Raw genomic sequence first — 16,674 nt, forward strand, 5'->3', positions numbered from 1 at the left:
AGAAACCCAAGGAAACAGAGCCAGCTCCATCTCCTTCCCATCATGGGGATTACTTGGCCAACACCTAGGATTCACACTTTAGAGTGTAATGTGGCAGGATGCGATACCTGAAGCACGAGTGCTACACATCGTGACAGGAGACGTGGAGGAATGGGAGTAGCACAGAATTAAACATGACTCCCTGCATATTGAAACTGTTACCAATCCCATCCTGTGACTGACTGATACAGTGGGTTTGTCGGACGATCACACAGATTTCCAATGGCCATGAAAAATGTACATGCGACTGTTTTGTTTTGGTGAACTGTTTTTTTTTTTTTTTTTTGGTGATTGCAAACTGTTTCATCATCCTGAGACACACAGTGCTCTTCTGAGTGTTCTGTCACATTCCCTTTGCGTCTTACTGCATAATAAGAAGAAGAAAAAAGATGTGCTGAGAGGAGGTGCTGCATGTTCTACAGGCAGTAAAAAAAAACAAAAAAAAAACAGGTCAGAGCAAAGCCAGGTGGAGGAGCTCTCACAGACAGATAGTCCTGCGCATCCATCAGACCGCCGTGCATCCAGTCCAGATGAACCTGGGAATCATCAACCCTGACAAATCTGATAATTACTCATCCTTACTTATGTCTTCGAGATGACAACAGCTATCCTCGGAGAGCCAGGACCATTCTGCTAAATACTGTGTGGTATCATCTCCTGACCAAACTAATGTCCTGCCCTGACTGTTTCTCTTCCCAGAGATTTGACTCGTGAGTACCACACATGCCGGCGGCTGCCTCCGCTGTGGTGTCATCACTGTTGCATGTGTCACGCCGAGGATCACCGCCATAAGGCATCACCCCCATAACACACACGCTGGTGGAGGCCGATCTAATCAATTCTTCATTAGAATGAATAGTCTTTGTCTTGGGTCCAATTTGACACGTGAGTGATTGAGGTTCCGGCTCAAGTCATTATCCTTTAAGGGAATAAAGGAAGAGGAAGGATTAAGAGTCCATTTTGGACAACCCCACCCCCATGACGAGACGGATGGCCTCAAGGACAAGAGGAGCGGCGCTCGTCTGTGTCGCCAAGTCAAATACACCAAATATTTGTCAGAGCTGCAAAGGCTGTTGGTCTCGTCTAGTGTTTGCCAGCAACAGCGTTTTGAAACCGAAGCTGCAGGTAAATAAAGGCTCCAGTAAAATAAAGAATCCCCTCATTTCCACTCACTCCTTGGGACATGCATAGCCACAATGATGTCAAGTACAGATGTGACTGATATTCATTTATTGGACATCGATGGTGAAAATCTAAGATCATGTCAATCAACTGCCTCCATGGGATGTTTGTCAAATCACAAGAAAAAGAGTGAAAACAAGTGAATTAAGTAAAAGCACACCCATTAAGCACAATCGCTGTTTGTTAAGTCACATTCTCGAGTCGCCCCAGTTTGAAAACCTGCACTCTAATCTATGTTTAGGCACTCAAAACATTATCTAGTAAAGTTAATGACAAATCGTTTGTAATAAACTGTGTGTCAAACCGAGCTCCGGCGCCTCAGATATGGACTCTCTGCATCACGTCTCTGGTAGAAGCTCAGACTATGACTGATCTATTTTCCGTCCCTCTAGATTTCTCGTCTCTGCTTGTCTCTACTCTGATCTTGAGGCAACGCAGCTTCAAGTGATAACAGATTTTGGAGTGACAAGAGAAATTTGCTGGGCCCATCAAATAACTTATTTACTCGGCCTATCAAACATGCATAAATCACAGCTCCCCTTTATTCAGATTGGCTGTGTTAATCACACTTGTTCTGGGAATGCATCAGGGGCTCTCGAGCTCAGTGCTCCTCTGCGGGTGAGTGACCTTTATAAAACTGTTGATGCTTTTGCTCCCTGTTTGACGCTAAGCTGTGGATTCAAACACAATGAGGCCCATTTGAGATGTTTGTTTTTTTCCAGATTGCTGCTTTGAGAGAACCAGCCAAGAGAGCAAGCGATGATTCAGCAGCCCCAGACGTCTGTAATCACCACTTCACATCTTCTTGCTGCCTCCGTTTCAACGCAGTGCAGATTTTCTGTTTTCCAAAAATATCCGAGCGCTCGGTACGGAGCACTGCCGCGGGAGGCATGGGAATTACTTGTGCGCTTTAAAACACTTCTGAGGGACGAGCATTTTAACATAACTCCTGTCTTTATCCGTGCTTTCTGTTTATTGCTTCAAATCGCACTTTTTGGAGGGGGCTCGTAATCAACATAAAGCCTGTGATGTGACCGGCGAGGCGTGGATATCCCAATTTTAATCTTCACCATCACCGTCATCGTCATCATCATCATCATCTCAGATGACTAAATGTAATAAATGGTTTTAGTTTGAGCTGGTTGTGGTGAGGTGTCCTCTAGAGAATCCGCCAAATCTCACATTAGCTAAACACCAGCCGGGAGCGGAGGCAGCCTGACAGTGGGATCCATCAGCAGGCAGAAATTTAAGACGCCGCTCCCGTCTGACAGATGTCCTACAGCCCCAGCTACGCTTCTATCCAGATGTCTGACAGATTTTAGGTAAACTCTTTAAACGCCATAAAGAAAGTCTGGTAATATAATACACCGACTATTCACATATACTTAATTATAATCAAGTGTGGTGGTAGAAATGGTGACAAGATGCAAAAGAGAAGTAAGACAGCAGGATTAAGGGCCAGTCTCCCCACTTTTTAGTGATTTTAATACATTTTGAGATTAGACAACAACACAACAAAAACATCTGGTTGGGACAAAAAATATGTTTTATAACGTAATCAGTCTTCAAATCACAACTGGGCCACCGGATAAAAAGGCCACGCTGGTGGAGGAACAATACACAAACACAAACACACAGGAGAAGAGACAGAAGACGAACAAGGAGAACAAGGATGGATGAAAGAGAAATGGAAAAAATAGAGACAGAGGAAGAGGAGAGAGGACACATCCTACTTTTCATTTTTATGCATTGCCAAATCTCTTCGCCTATACGAGAGTTTCACGTGCACGTTTGCAAATAATTATGCCGCATCGCAATGCTCTGTTGGAATTCGAATCTGTTACTCCTAAACACACAATAACTGATGCACGATATCCGATCATTATCTGCCTCTCGTCACACAGATGATGAGACAATTTCACGTCTTTTCATGTTTTATTAAGAGAGATGTTCCTAACCTGTAGTTTATGCACACATGAGGTTAAGCACGGCTAAGAGGTAGTGAGCAAAGATCTAATAAGATTTGTTTGTGTTAAAACCAACACAGATTCCCCCCCCCGCCCCCTTCTCTAATATTTCGTGCCACGCTGCTTGTTCTTCTCATCCGTCTTCTTCTGCTATGTCTTTATTGGCAGATTGTAAATAAATAGATAACTGTTGTACCAGAGTGTGTAGATGCCATGCTGGTTAGGTCCATGAAAGCAATTTGGCTTTGAAACAGCGTGCTATGCAAAGCTCTCCCTTTCTATTTGCATAAGTCTATAGGCCAATACATACACAATCGTATCTAATGTCAACTCCATTTCCACACTCTGCTTGTGAGGCAATAACTGATAATTGGCTGAACTTCCAGCTAAATTCCACCATTCTTAGTCCTTGTGAACCCCCCCTGGGGACGGGTGATTCCCATAGTGTAGTGTAAGAAACCTACAGAAGCGGTTCGAGGAACATTAAGATAAAATGAGATTCATGGCCTGGCGACCAACCCCTGATATCAATCTCGTGGGATGAACCCAAATGCACCATAAAAAGGACTACCCAACCATCAACCTTGGGCTGTTCCAATAGGCGCTGATGTCTGCATGGTCAGTTTTTTAACACCGGGACACGACAAGTCACCCTGTCGTGTTTCTGTCATGATGCGTGGCAGCTGTTATCAGGTACAGAGGTGGTCAGACACAGCAGCAGACTGCTTTTTCTATTTATATGGTGAGTGAGTGGAGGAGGAGGACTTTGAGATTGGAAGGGGGCTTTCTGTTCCGCTGCCTGTGCTGATTTAACATCACTTACTCTGCCCCGTTTCTATGTGGCAGGTTTGAAAATGCAAATGTACCAATATCACTGGAGTTTTCCCCTTCGAACTAAAGATACCTAATTTAATTGACCTAAATATAAAGAGGTAAAGCTCTCTCGTCATATATGTCATATCAGCTCCCTTATTAAGCATGCCAGTACATTCTTGGGCTGATGCGGGACACACTGGGTCACACTGACTCAAATCTATTATATGAGTCCATGAATGAGAGGACGGATTGATATCCTGCCACTCATGGAGGCAGAGTGCCAAGGTGCACGGAAGAGCGGACCTTACGCAAGACAGACTGATAACCGCGCTATTGATCTTTTTCCCAGCGGACATTAACTGTGTCACATCACTGATGACATTCTGTCTTTTTTGATTACTTTTGACCCGACCACGAACTCTTTCTTTCTTTCTTTCTTTTTTTTTCGCATGCAGATGACTGAAAAGTAAATCTCTGACATATTCTCCGCTGCTAAGGGTAGGGACTCAGGAAGACGGGGAGAGACTGAATAACACAAATGCTTGAGAGATTCTGCTAAGAGAGAGTATCATCCTTAAACTGTTGGTGAAATCCTGTTTGGCTCCCTTCACAGTCGTGCTGGTTGTCAGTTCCCTCCACCCAGCAGCCAGGCTGGAGCCGGCCTCGCAGCTGTCCACAGTCCAGCATTACATAACAAGGGCTGCATCACAAACCCCCCCTGTAGCCACTTTGTCAGCTTCTCCACCATGACACCGTCACCCCGACGAGGAAATGACACAAGGACAAAGTTGGATGCCCGCTTAAGGGACCGACACTCAAACTCCTCTCTTCTTCGTTGCTTGTTGAGGACCAAGTTAATGAGGTAACACAGTATGGTAATTGCTCATTTGCTTTCCTATTCCCGCGGAGCCGTCGCCCCTTCACCTTTTAAACCTACACACACACACACACACACACACACACACACACACACACACAAAGCAAAGTGCTGCTCAAGTGCGGGTGGGTGTGATGAAACTATACATGAACCACATCTACAGAATGGCTGACCCACTTTCCCAACAGGTTACGCTCGAACTCATTTCATGAGCATAATGTGCGATGCGTCGTTCTCGAGCTGCTCGGACTCAGACACACCTGCTGAGCATCTAAATGCATCAAATGATGGAAGACATAATTCAGTCTGTTTTACAACCTGCTCTACAAGGTCATCATGAGATCTACATGCTAACTGCAGCTAACAGGATACAGCCCAAAGACTCTGTGTGCCAACCACAAGGATGTTGGACTGATGTCGTCTTTGCAAACCGACAATCTATTAAACTTCCGGCCAAAAGCTGCAGCTTAATTATTGTTTAATATCTGCAGAAGTGTTTGCTGTGACACCCACTGCTTTCTGAAGTGCAGCTGAAACATAAAAGAAGGGAATTCCAAGAGATGTTCACAGTTTTCCTGTTATCAGTTTAGTTCGCTGATCCCTCTAAAATCCTGTCTTTGACATACTGTACTTTCCCTTTATTTCAACAAGGACATATAATCTGCTCATTCTTCCAACAGAAGACGCCTGAAGAGGAAATGTCAGTGAGAGCATAAAAGATCACTACACAATGCAGAGAGACACATTCAAGTCACAGGACTTGTCTACCAACATTTCATGTCATTGCAGACGCTCTACAGAAAAGCCCATTTCATTCGGAGTTCCAGATATATCAAGCAGATCGTGTCCTTCCAGGTGGCGGAAACATCGGCGCAGCTTCGGCGTATGAACTCGTTTTTTTTTTGGAGCTGTCCCCGGCTATTTTGGGAGACAATACAGGAGAGTTTGCTGTACTTCATCACGCGATGCGAGCGCAGCAGTATCACTATCTAACATCCTATGAACACGGTATTCAGAGAATCAGCCTTTGAAGATGCGTTATCAATCACATTCAGACAGCGCAATCCCCTCCAGCTTTCCTGTCATGTTTGGCTCATGAGCTTCACAGAGGTGGACTGATTATTGTAGAGGGAGAGGAGGGATTTAGGGCTTTCCAGCCTCATAACATTTCAAAATCTTCTTGCTTTTTCACGAAGAACAAATGTTTTCATAGTAAATGCGGAGGAGAAGCCTCAGGATGAAAAACCACAACGAATATACCTTCATTTAGATTGAGCTGACAACTACCGACCAGTGTCTGTCAGTTCTCATACATACATACATAAATACATGCTGTTTGTAGGAGGGCACACAGTGTTTGCCCACATCCACAGGGGATGTAATGACGGGGGCAACGGAGAATTAGCCGACGTTTTGTGTCAGTTGCTAAGCAAACTAGGTCTGATGTGACAGAATGCAAATCTCCAGTGTGTCCCGCCTACGCGATACTTCAGTCTCCACCAGTGACCCCGTGACGAAGTCTGTCATCCCAACACATGTTCCCTGTGTTGTGAAAATCAATGCATTCTTGTGCACTAAAAGGACAACATGTGGCAGCAGTGTATAAAAATCATGCGAGGAAAGCTTATGGAAGAAAGACCAGTTAACCCCTGGGAATGAGAGCAGTAATTACTAGGGCTGAAACGATTGCATCGATTGATTGATGCAAAGTGAAAACCTCGATTCATGTTGCCGCCACTGTTGCGATAAGCCTCTATTTGGAAATTCCCATTGATCACAGGCCCCTGTATCATATCGAATCGAAATCAGATATCGATTTAATGTCGTATCGTGATGTACCTTGCAATTTACACCCCTTATAATTAGATCTGGAAAACCATTAAAAAACACTGAAATCCTACTCTTAAAGGGCTGTTGATAGGAAGACGACACACGAATCAGGTTTATAAAAGCGTCAAAGCACATCAGATGCAGTGTTTGACAAAGACCTCCTTTTACTTCCATATTGTTGTGTTATCCTCTGTGTGCTGCAACTCCACAAAAAAACTTTATCACTTGTTTCAGTTCGTTGTCTTTCCACTTATCCGTGAGGGTCGCGCGTTTATCACTTGTATAAGATGTTATCGATTGAATGTGTCTTGTACCTCACTGGACTGCACTGTGCACTGCTGTACTCAAGCAACAATAGCAACTGATTCGGAAGATTGCAGGGCTCCTTTTTTATATGCACGCCTTTCTTGAAGAGTGAGTGTGGGAGTGAAAGTCTTGGATTTTAAAACTGATTACAACACATCTTTGTGTCCAAGCCTCTGACATCACACATGTGCAGGAGCAAAACACAGTGGATGTTCTGTTGCCATTTATTATTTCTATATTTCTGCTGTTTCTATAAGCAGAGACATAACAATATAATTTGCTGTAATCCCTTTACTCGTCCTCTCATCCGGCCAAACTTCCTTGGAGAGTTGCCAGAATGAAAGCAGCTTAATTCTGGTTTATCTGGGGTGCACAGTGAGACTAAGGACTGAAAGTGTGTGGACTCACTGCTCAAAGCACATTTGAATAGCCTTGTATTGCTTTTGTTAGTGAACAGCCGTTTGGCAAATTTCCCCTTAATGTCACCTTGAGAATGGTTGACAAGGAGAATTGAGTGCTTCAATCAACCAACCTTCATGATGCCGCAAGGTGGGTTTCCAGCTCCCTGACTTCTCTCGGCGGAATTATCTCGGCTGCCACTCCCGATCCTGGGACTGCTGCTGTCCCTGTACCGTCCATTGGTGTAAACTCCTTCGGCCCCGTAGCCCTGGGCAGCGGCGGACACCTCCAGATACGCCCGGGTACCGGTCGGAGTCACCGCGGCCGCATCGCCGGTGACTCCCGCAGCGTTGGTCGCGCCCTGGGCCGGCGGGGGGCCGATGGCAGGATCCAAAAACTGTCCCGACACGGCATCTGAAGCGTGTACCCCTGCCATGATCCGCCGGTGTTACAGCAAAGCCCTCCCCTCCACGATGTAGAAACTGCCCATTTTCTCAAAACACGGTGGACTTGTTGGCGTCCAGGCTGGGTCGTCTTCTTCAGCGGATCTTCAGAGCCGGTCCATCACCGGGGCGCACGGCGGCGTGTGGAGCCGTCCTGCTGAAAAAAAAAAACGAGCACACGGTGGAGGCGACCTTCTCCGATTAGCTGTCCGGAGACCTTGTGCTCAAAAACACTGGAAACACTGACTTGCTCTGAGGGCTCTGCCGCTGCCGTCTCCGCTTCCAGCTCTCACTTTCGTCTCCGCGTCCTCAGAAATGTGTTTTAGCTCACCACGTCCGCTCCACAAGACTCTCCGCTGCGCGCATCGCCTCGCGTCCCGCACTCTCCGTCTGCGCTGAGCTTCCCCTCTCTCACGCATCCGCGGGACAAATTCAAGACTGCGAGGGCGCAGTCGCAATGAGCCCAAACCGGCATGCACGCACCAGCGTGTGCGCGTGGAAATCCGGCATCTCGCGCGCGCAATCACAGTTTGATTCTTTCAGGCGTGCGCGCGCACCGTCTCCCTGCCGCTCATAGCAAACAGACTGGGTGGCAATCAGTGAGCGCGAGGCTGACGGTGGACATGTCATACACACATTAAGATCTATAAGTTTATATTAATCATAATGAACATCAGCGTTACAGTTGATGCGAATCACTCGCCAAGTCACCATGTAGCAGCCTGCACACCCTCCATAAGAGGGAGCTAGGGACCATCACACACATCATGAAAACATCATAGACACAATTTGAAAAGGTGTATTTATGTGATAGCACTTCTGAGACAGACAGACAGATAGATGGATAGATGGATAGATAGATAGATAGATAGATAGATAGATAGATAGATAGATAGATAGATAGATAGATAGATAGATAGATAGATAGATAGATAGATAGATAGATAGATAGATAGATAGATAGATAGATAGATTTCCAACCAGTTTCTGTCCAACGTCTGCAGATCAGTAAGTATGTGCTACAATTTTTAAACCATTCACAATCTCACCAATTCAACAACCAACCGACCAGGTTATCTCTGTATTTTCTCCGTCCCAGTAACTAACCTCAGTCTAGTGGTCTGCTGAGAAAAACTAGCTGGAAATCAAAATGTCATTATCAGCAGCAGTTTAGCAGAAACCATGTCATTAACACTGATATTTTGAGGTAACAAAAGCCCTTCTTAGGATGAAATTGTCAGACCTGTAAAATGAAGTGTCACCCAAACCTCTTTAATTTTAACAGCAGTGGTTATATTCCTGCAAGTGGTTCATGTGTCAGTAACTGCAGCGGCTGTAACTTTGCTCCCCTTTTCATGGGCTAGTGGAACCAGAACATTCAGGTCCATCATTACAAATGCGCAGCGACTGGTGCCGCAGCTCTGCAGCTGGATGATAAATGAGACAGTATTTCATTAAGCCTAATACTCATGGTCCACATTTGTCCTGCTGATGAGAATACTATGAACTGTCTGAAAGCCGGTGCATCGCTTTAACCTTCTGACTCTTTGTTGTCCCACAAGCACTTTCGACCTTCAAGCACAAGTAGTTTCTCCTCCTTTTTCTCTCTCTTCAGTCCCCCCCCCTCTGGCTGTCTGTCGGTGCCTCATCCATATTTTGGATCTGAACCTTCATCCTCCAGGATGATCAGCCTCTCCACCTCTCTCTCTTTTCCCTTGTGCGCATGCTGTGCTTGTCTCTCTCTTCTCTGTGTGTTTGTTTCCTCTCTCCTGTCTGCGTGAATGCTCTGGGCTTTGCAATTTGTGTGTCTGTGTGCAGTGTCCCCTTTCTGTGACTTCACGGTGGAGAGGAGGTCCCGTGGCTCGAGTCGCTCGACCTCCTGAATCCATATTCTTCATATTAAAACTTTTCAAAAGTTTGGATTCGCCTGCCACAAAAGCTTGATTCTGCAAGGTCAGGGGACTGTTGTTTATCTTTTCATGCCTCTAGGTTGTAGAGGAATTCTCTCGTAATAGATATTATTTGCATTAAAGGTTTGCGATATAATGACAACATAACGCTGTACAATGGTTCCTCCAAACTGACTAATGAAGGAGCAGAAAGAGCAGACAGAGACAAAGATACATGCATGTGCAGTATAATATCCATAACAAGGTGAGATCATTGTGTGTTTCCCTATTGCAAAATTTTGAATAGAAAATAAAAGGGCAGCTTGAGGTGAGCACTGATGAAATTGTATCACAGACTATCAACTGAAGATAATATGCTGACGAATCACATTTTAAACCTATTCAGTGACTCAGTGGTTAGATTGATCTCTCAATCTACCCACTTAGCAGACTGCAGAGCATCCAAAGAAAAAACTGCAGAGCTGTGGTTCAATCATGAGCTCTTTTGGAGGGGATACTTGGAGTGGAAAAAATAAATAAATAGTTGAAACAGTATGCGTCCCTGTCATTGACTAATCTAATTCTTCTTCTTTTTTGCCCAAAAGTATTATAAAAAAGTAGTATATTGATTTGGTATCTGAATTACACTGTGTTATCTGTTTGAAACATCCATTCTGAGCGGTATAAAAGAACTTGATTTGACTTGAGCCTCGCTTCAGCTGCAGTACATCAATGAGACAGTCTGTCCTTGTTTCATCAAGGCAATTTGTTGCGCTGCAGGACAGCACAGAGAACAGACGGATCGGATACTTCTCACCATGTAACTGCTATTGTAACTGTAATGATGGGAATCCTGCTCACAGTGCACACAAAATAGCTTGATCCTTGTGATCTGAGCGAGTGTTGCTCTTTTAATATTGCATCTACCTTTTAAATGAACATGGAGGGGGCAAACTAGAACAGTAGCTGCAGCCTGAATGCCTCTGGAGCATCTTTTGTGGTTTATCTATTTATTTAAAAACAAAAAAAAAAAAGTGTTTTCATGTACCATACATGCCGAGGAGAATAGCAATGGTTTATACAGAGCACACTCCTCTGTAATTTCAGAGCATCCCTCTTCATCATGTAAGGATTGTCTTCCTCCGCCCACCTCCCCTCTCCTTGTGTATTGATTTCAAGACAATCAGCAGGAGGAAACAACAGAGTGGAGACTGTAAATATTAGGCCCATTCATTTCCAGTCGTGAATTATAGAGTCTGTTGTTGTGCAACATCATGGCACGCAGTCCAACCCTGGCACCTCCCGTTCCACAAACCATAACAACCGAGCATCTGCTCACGTCCCTGAGGGCAGGCCAAAATAAACTACAACAATGGAGGGTGTGACATTCAACGTCAGGCCCACTCACATCATCGGACGAGAGATGGCCAGTAAGCTGGGATAATGTAGCCCCTTTTATAACCCACCGAGGAGACAAATCAAATCACAGCCAATTTGTATGAAAGGAGTCATGTGCAGCGGAGGGCGCGAGCTCAGCGTCTGATCCCAGTTGTCAAATATGGACCAACTAATCAGAGCCAGAGCAAAGTCATTACATCGCGGACAGACTAAACTCTGTATTCAGACTGTTGTCCTTCGCGTAAAAGTTGCAAACAAAGGAGAAATTTGAGCAGCACCCACATGACACACAGTAGACACACTTCCTGTATAATCAGCAGACAGGGATGGAGGAAGTATTCTGTGAAGTAAGAGTACTGCAGTATGTAAGGATAATCAGGAAATGTACTGAAGGTATTCAAAGTAAAAGTACTCAGTGGAGAAAAATATCCCCTGGAACAGTTGATTTGATTTGATTATTATTACTCACATATTAATGTCAAAGCTGGAGTTCACTTGTAGTAGGTTGAGGAGGAGGACTGAAACTAATGATTATTTTTGTTGTGGATTAATCTGCTCATTATTTCCTCAATTAAAGTGATTAATTAATGTAAATGTGTACAGTGACCCTAAGGGTATAGTTGTCTCAACAACTACCTGCAGCCTAAAGTGACACCTTCACAATACTTGGTTTGTCATCCAACATCATCCAAACTTCAAAATTAATAAAAATACATTGAACTTGTGTTGAATTGAAAAAAAAAAAAAACAGCAAATGTCCACATCTGAGAAGCTGGAATTGTGATTTTTTAAAAATTATGATGATGATGATGATGATGATGATGATGATGATGATGATGATGAATTATTATTATTATTATTATTAGTATTAGTAGTAGTAGTAGTAGTAGTAGTAGTAGTAGTAGTAGTAGTAGTAGTAGTAGTAGTAGTAGTAATAGTAGTAGTATTATTATTATTAAAAAGGTTGCTAATACAATTTCTGTCACCACAATAACATGCTCAACAAATAACTAGTGACCAAAGCTGTCAGATAAATGTAGTGAAGGACAAAGAGGCAATATTCAACAGTAAAAATTAGATAAGTCATTATCACGGTCATTAAAATATGTTTGTCATTAAAATATGTTTGTCAGAAGACGGGACAAACTGCACTGTCTTATTCAAGTGTACCAGGGTTTCTGTGTGGACATTTTCACAAACCTGATGATAATCTGCAGACATAACTCTGCTTCTCTCTAATCACACTGAGTCGTCTCCACGTTCTGTTGGAGCCCAGCTTCTCCTCAAGGACAGGTGGAACAGTGAGAAGGAGAAGTGAGTGAAATCTGAGAGTGTGTGATGTGACAAAGGAAACGAGCGAGAAGGAGGATGAAGGAGAGGATGGCTCGGTGGTTGAACGAGGCAGCGAATGCTTAGGAAGAGGAGGCTGGAGATATTTCATGGCCTCTTCTTCCCTTCTGTCCTTCCCTCACTCTTGCTATCCCCCCCTCCTCCCCCTCGTGATCTCTCAGGGTCATGTATTATGCATTCTCAGAAATAATTTAGCAAAAGGTTCTGCTTTTAAAAGCCTCCTCGCCTGGCCCAGCTGTCTCACTTTAATGTGAAAACTCTTCTGACGACCAGTCTCGGAGCTCAACAATCAGCTCCGTGTTGATTTAAACCCATCAGAGTGGTTCACGTGAGTCCACGAGGCGTGACCACAGTCGGCCTCTGTAAAGGTGCATCTCATCGATCTGCAGACAAATGCTGCATGTTCAGTGCACTGTAGAGCACTGCATTACTCAGGGAAAACACTAGGGCATGACGAAAGACCAGATCAGGAATCTTGAGAGAGAGAGAGTAAAACATTTGCAAGAGAAAGTGAAATACATACGTACATTGGCTGTATCAGCAAAATGTTTTGTTTTTTCTTCTTCTTCTTCTTCTTGTTTTCCATTGAGGTTTGCTTCAGCTTCCTGTGGCCGGATGTCTGCCAGGGCTGTGAAGAGTAAGGCAACACTCCCTTCTGCTGCAGCAGCTGTCAGATTCAGACCAATGGATCTCCATCGCCTCAGCCTCAGGCCTGTAACAGCCATTGTATTAATGACAGCTGGCTATTGATCAAGTTTTTTTTTTTAATCCTAGCTCGCAATGGGGAAAAAAGGAAGAAAGGGTCACCTGGTCAAACAGTGGGGATTTATTACCACACAAGATTTTTTCTTTTCTTTTTTTTTTTTGAACAGAAAGTTTGTTGATTTGTTCACAGCTTGTTTTCTCTCCTCTTTCTCTTTTTCTGACTTCAAAGAGACAAAAAATAAAACCACAAAAACAAGACTGTACTTCTCACAGATAGGCGAATAGCATGTGAATAATGATGCCTAATAGAGGAAGTTCATGCTGCTCACAGCTGGGGAGCAGAGGGTGTGTCTTCCTGAGCTTTGTCACCGCACTTCCTGCGCCTGCCCATGTGCTCATCAGTTCAACAGGAACAGAAACCTTCTAAAGAATATTTCCCACAAAGGCCTTTTATGTAGAGTAGGTTTAACATTTTAATTCTGCACTGTAGTGGCAGATTCTGAACAAAAAGGACGCCCCCAGCACCAGAAATGAAAACAAACAAGTAAAAAAAAAAAACAAACAGATTCTAACCTATTATCATAAGTGACTGACAGGGTGTGAAACACAATGGGACTAAATGATACAAAAACAGCATCTGATCAATGTTTCATGATGCTGTAATAGACTAGTGTACACAGGATAAAGGAAAACAGCCCTACAAAGGGCTGATTTAACATATATAATTCAAACTTCTCCTGAGCACACAGTTAACCGGCTTGTTACTGTGAGATTGTTTTATGGAAGTTTTTAAATACTTGTTAGAAAAGGAAAAAAAACATGCAAAGATAGCAGGACAAAGGCCAAGCGCGTAGGTTGTAGGGATCCAATAATGACAAAGTGAGGACTAAACAACAGAATACCATGGAAAAAAAGTGAGTATTGTGACGTCCCTGCTGTGATTTGTGGTATCAAAGGAGACTATTTCATTCACCTTTATTTATAAGAACCACTGTCACATTACATGTTGAGCTTGTATTGACTCTGAATTTGTTTTAGTGTTTTTCAATAATTAATCCCCGCCTCTTAAATCACTAAATTATTACTGATTACTGACATGATTTCACCCCAAATCTGCTGTCACTGAACGGTTCCGTCTGATTTAATGGACTTTACTGACACCTGGTGGTGACAAGGCTTAGCTCAGCCAGTGTGCTGCTCATTTTTTTAAAATCTAGTTGTGAATTTATCAAACTGTTTGCTGCTCTGCTGTCTCAAATATTCAATCGTTTGTCTCTTACTGGCCACATCTTTATGTATGATTTATTCCACAGCTTGTTGGCTCCCAGAATGCTGAGGACAACAGTCTGATACATGTATAATTACATTTAATTTATGTGTATCGTGACAAGTGTAGCATAAAACTGATGCCACAAGCCACAGCATTTATAGCCCAAACTATAAACAAGAAGTGCAGACAGGCACAGAGTGTAATACAAATGTCGTAAAATAAGAAGCACCAGCTGACTCAGGACAACACTGTTTCAGTCTGAGGGTAAAAATTATCTCAGTCAGGATCCAGTTTGAGTTTATATGTAAGTAAGGCTGCTGGACTTAAATTAAAACCCCCGACATAACAAGGAGCCCCATTCACTCAGTCTAGACAGTCTGTACATAGAGAGTGAGCCTCTTGTATGGAGGCTGTGTCCTCGCTGCAGAGGCCCAGGGCTCGAGTCTGACATAACCTGACATACAAGAGATAAAATTAAAGCACTAAAACCATGAGAGTCAGACTTGAATCAAATTTAGCAACACAACAACAATAATAAAAATATATCTAAAGTAATGACAGGATCTTGAAATCTCAGAATTTAACTGTTCAAATTTGACATTCGTGTAAATAACCGGACTGCTCCAGAGAAAACACGACTGTGAGAAATAGGATAAACACTCAGCTGACACGGTGAATGCTGGTAAAGAACACAGGAAGTCCACAGAAGCACAGCGAACAACAACAGGATATAAAAGCAAAGCAAGTGAGTCCGGCTCCCCAATCATAATAAAGCTCTACGCTACCAATTAGAGAAGATATAGAAATAAATGTCGGTCAAAATTTTTATACCTAAAGATATGAAAATTAACATCAAACATTGGAAATCTACTTCAAAGGTTAAAAGCAGTGAGCCACAAGAAACTGAGAAATAAACTGTCTAACAAACAGATAATACAAATCAACACAGACAAGAGCAAACTACAACTTAGAGATGCACAAAATTGTTATTTTGCTGATATCCAATATGTTGATATTGTCCTATCCTTTGCTGTTGTTGCCAATGAAGATATATGCACATATTTTTTCCATTCTGCCGAAATGGAAATAACATAATTATGCTTTCTATTATCATGGCAGCAATGTTTTGCAAAATTTTCACATTAACTAGACAAAGTAAGAACAGTCAGAGCTATAAAATGAAATACTGAATAACTGAGGAAAAACTACAATTTCCATGGGAGCAAAAACAAAACATACCAGCTCGTCACAGCATTTAGGTAAGAGCATAAACTGTAATGTACTTCAACATCTTCCATTTTATCTCACAATCTACAGTTACTAAAGGTATTTTATGTGTTTCCCATTCATGATATTGTTCACAAAATTCATGTGCAAACCACAATTTCATGTCTCCTTTGCAATTATTACAGCACAGCCAACAAGGGAAATCTATAATTTAAAACAGAATGGCTCTTAGTTGAGTGCATACCTCCACCATGACCCAAAAGTCTGCTTCAATTTAAGTCAAACATAATCCAATATCAAACTTGAAAGCCCAGATCAACATCAACTTGCACACACTCATAGGAACCAGCCACGTAGAAATCACTTGTTTGTTGTTTTTCATCAACATCCATGCATTATTCTCTGAGAAATGTTGGAAAACGCCCCATCCTGCAATGTTAAAGAAAGCAAGAAAAAAAAAATATATCCCTGGATCTATTTTTCAATTCAGATCCACATCAAAAGTTCATGGGGTCTATTCTGGGCTGAGACCCATCCACAAACCAACACACAGACACAGGTGTGAACACAACCTCCTCAGCAGAGACCCTGCTGTTGTCATTTTCAAATGAAACAGTGAAAAAAAAAAAAACATTACATATGACCCACTTCTGCAGGAAAAACCTTCCTATGGATCCATTGTCACTTCTGATGCAAACCACCTACATCTTTCTAAAGCCTTTGTAATGAATGCAGGTTCAGTATCCTGGCAACAACCCGCCGCTGACCTCTAGGAGCCCTATCAACCAGATTAAAATCACTGCCCCGCACACGTTTTCAGCCTGTGACATCGCAGCCTGTAGATAAGGTGTGAATAATTAAAAAAGCACTGGCATGCATTTCATTTTAATAAACCACTGTAATTAGTTTTTCTCTGTAAGACGCAGCCAATGAATGAACTGATAAAGAAAATCATTTAAGCAGTAACCGGTCTCAT

At 42.9% G+C, this 16,674-nt stretch overlaps 1 protein-coding gene across 1 annotated transcript in view; it reads right to left on the reverse strand.

Annotated features, from left to right (window-relative positions):
- Positions 1–8,311, reverse strand: part of si:ch211-210g13.5 (inactive phospholipase C-like protein 2) — a 67,338-nt gene extending 59,027 nt beyond the window's left edge. The window contains exon 1 of the mRNA XM_037088901.1: positions 7,550–8,311. Within this exon, the coding sequence (XP_036944796.1) occupies positions 7,550–7,852 (303 nt within the window). The 5' untranslated portion in view covers positions 7,853–8,311. The remainder of the gene's footprint in view (positions 1–7,549) is intronic.
- Between the last annotated feature and the right edge of the window lie 8,363 nt (positions 8,312–16,674).

This window comes from Acanthopagrus latus, chromosome 23 (genome assembly GCF_904848185.1).
Source record: "Acanthopagrus latus isolate v.2019 chromosome 23, fAcaLat1.1, whole genome shotgun sequence".
NCBI classification, from domain to species: Eukaryota; Metazoa; Chordata; class Actinopteri; order Spariformes; family Sparidae; genus Acanthopagrus; species Acanthopagrus latus.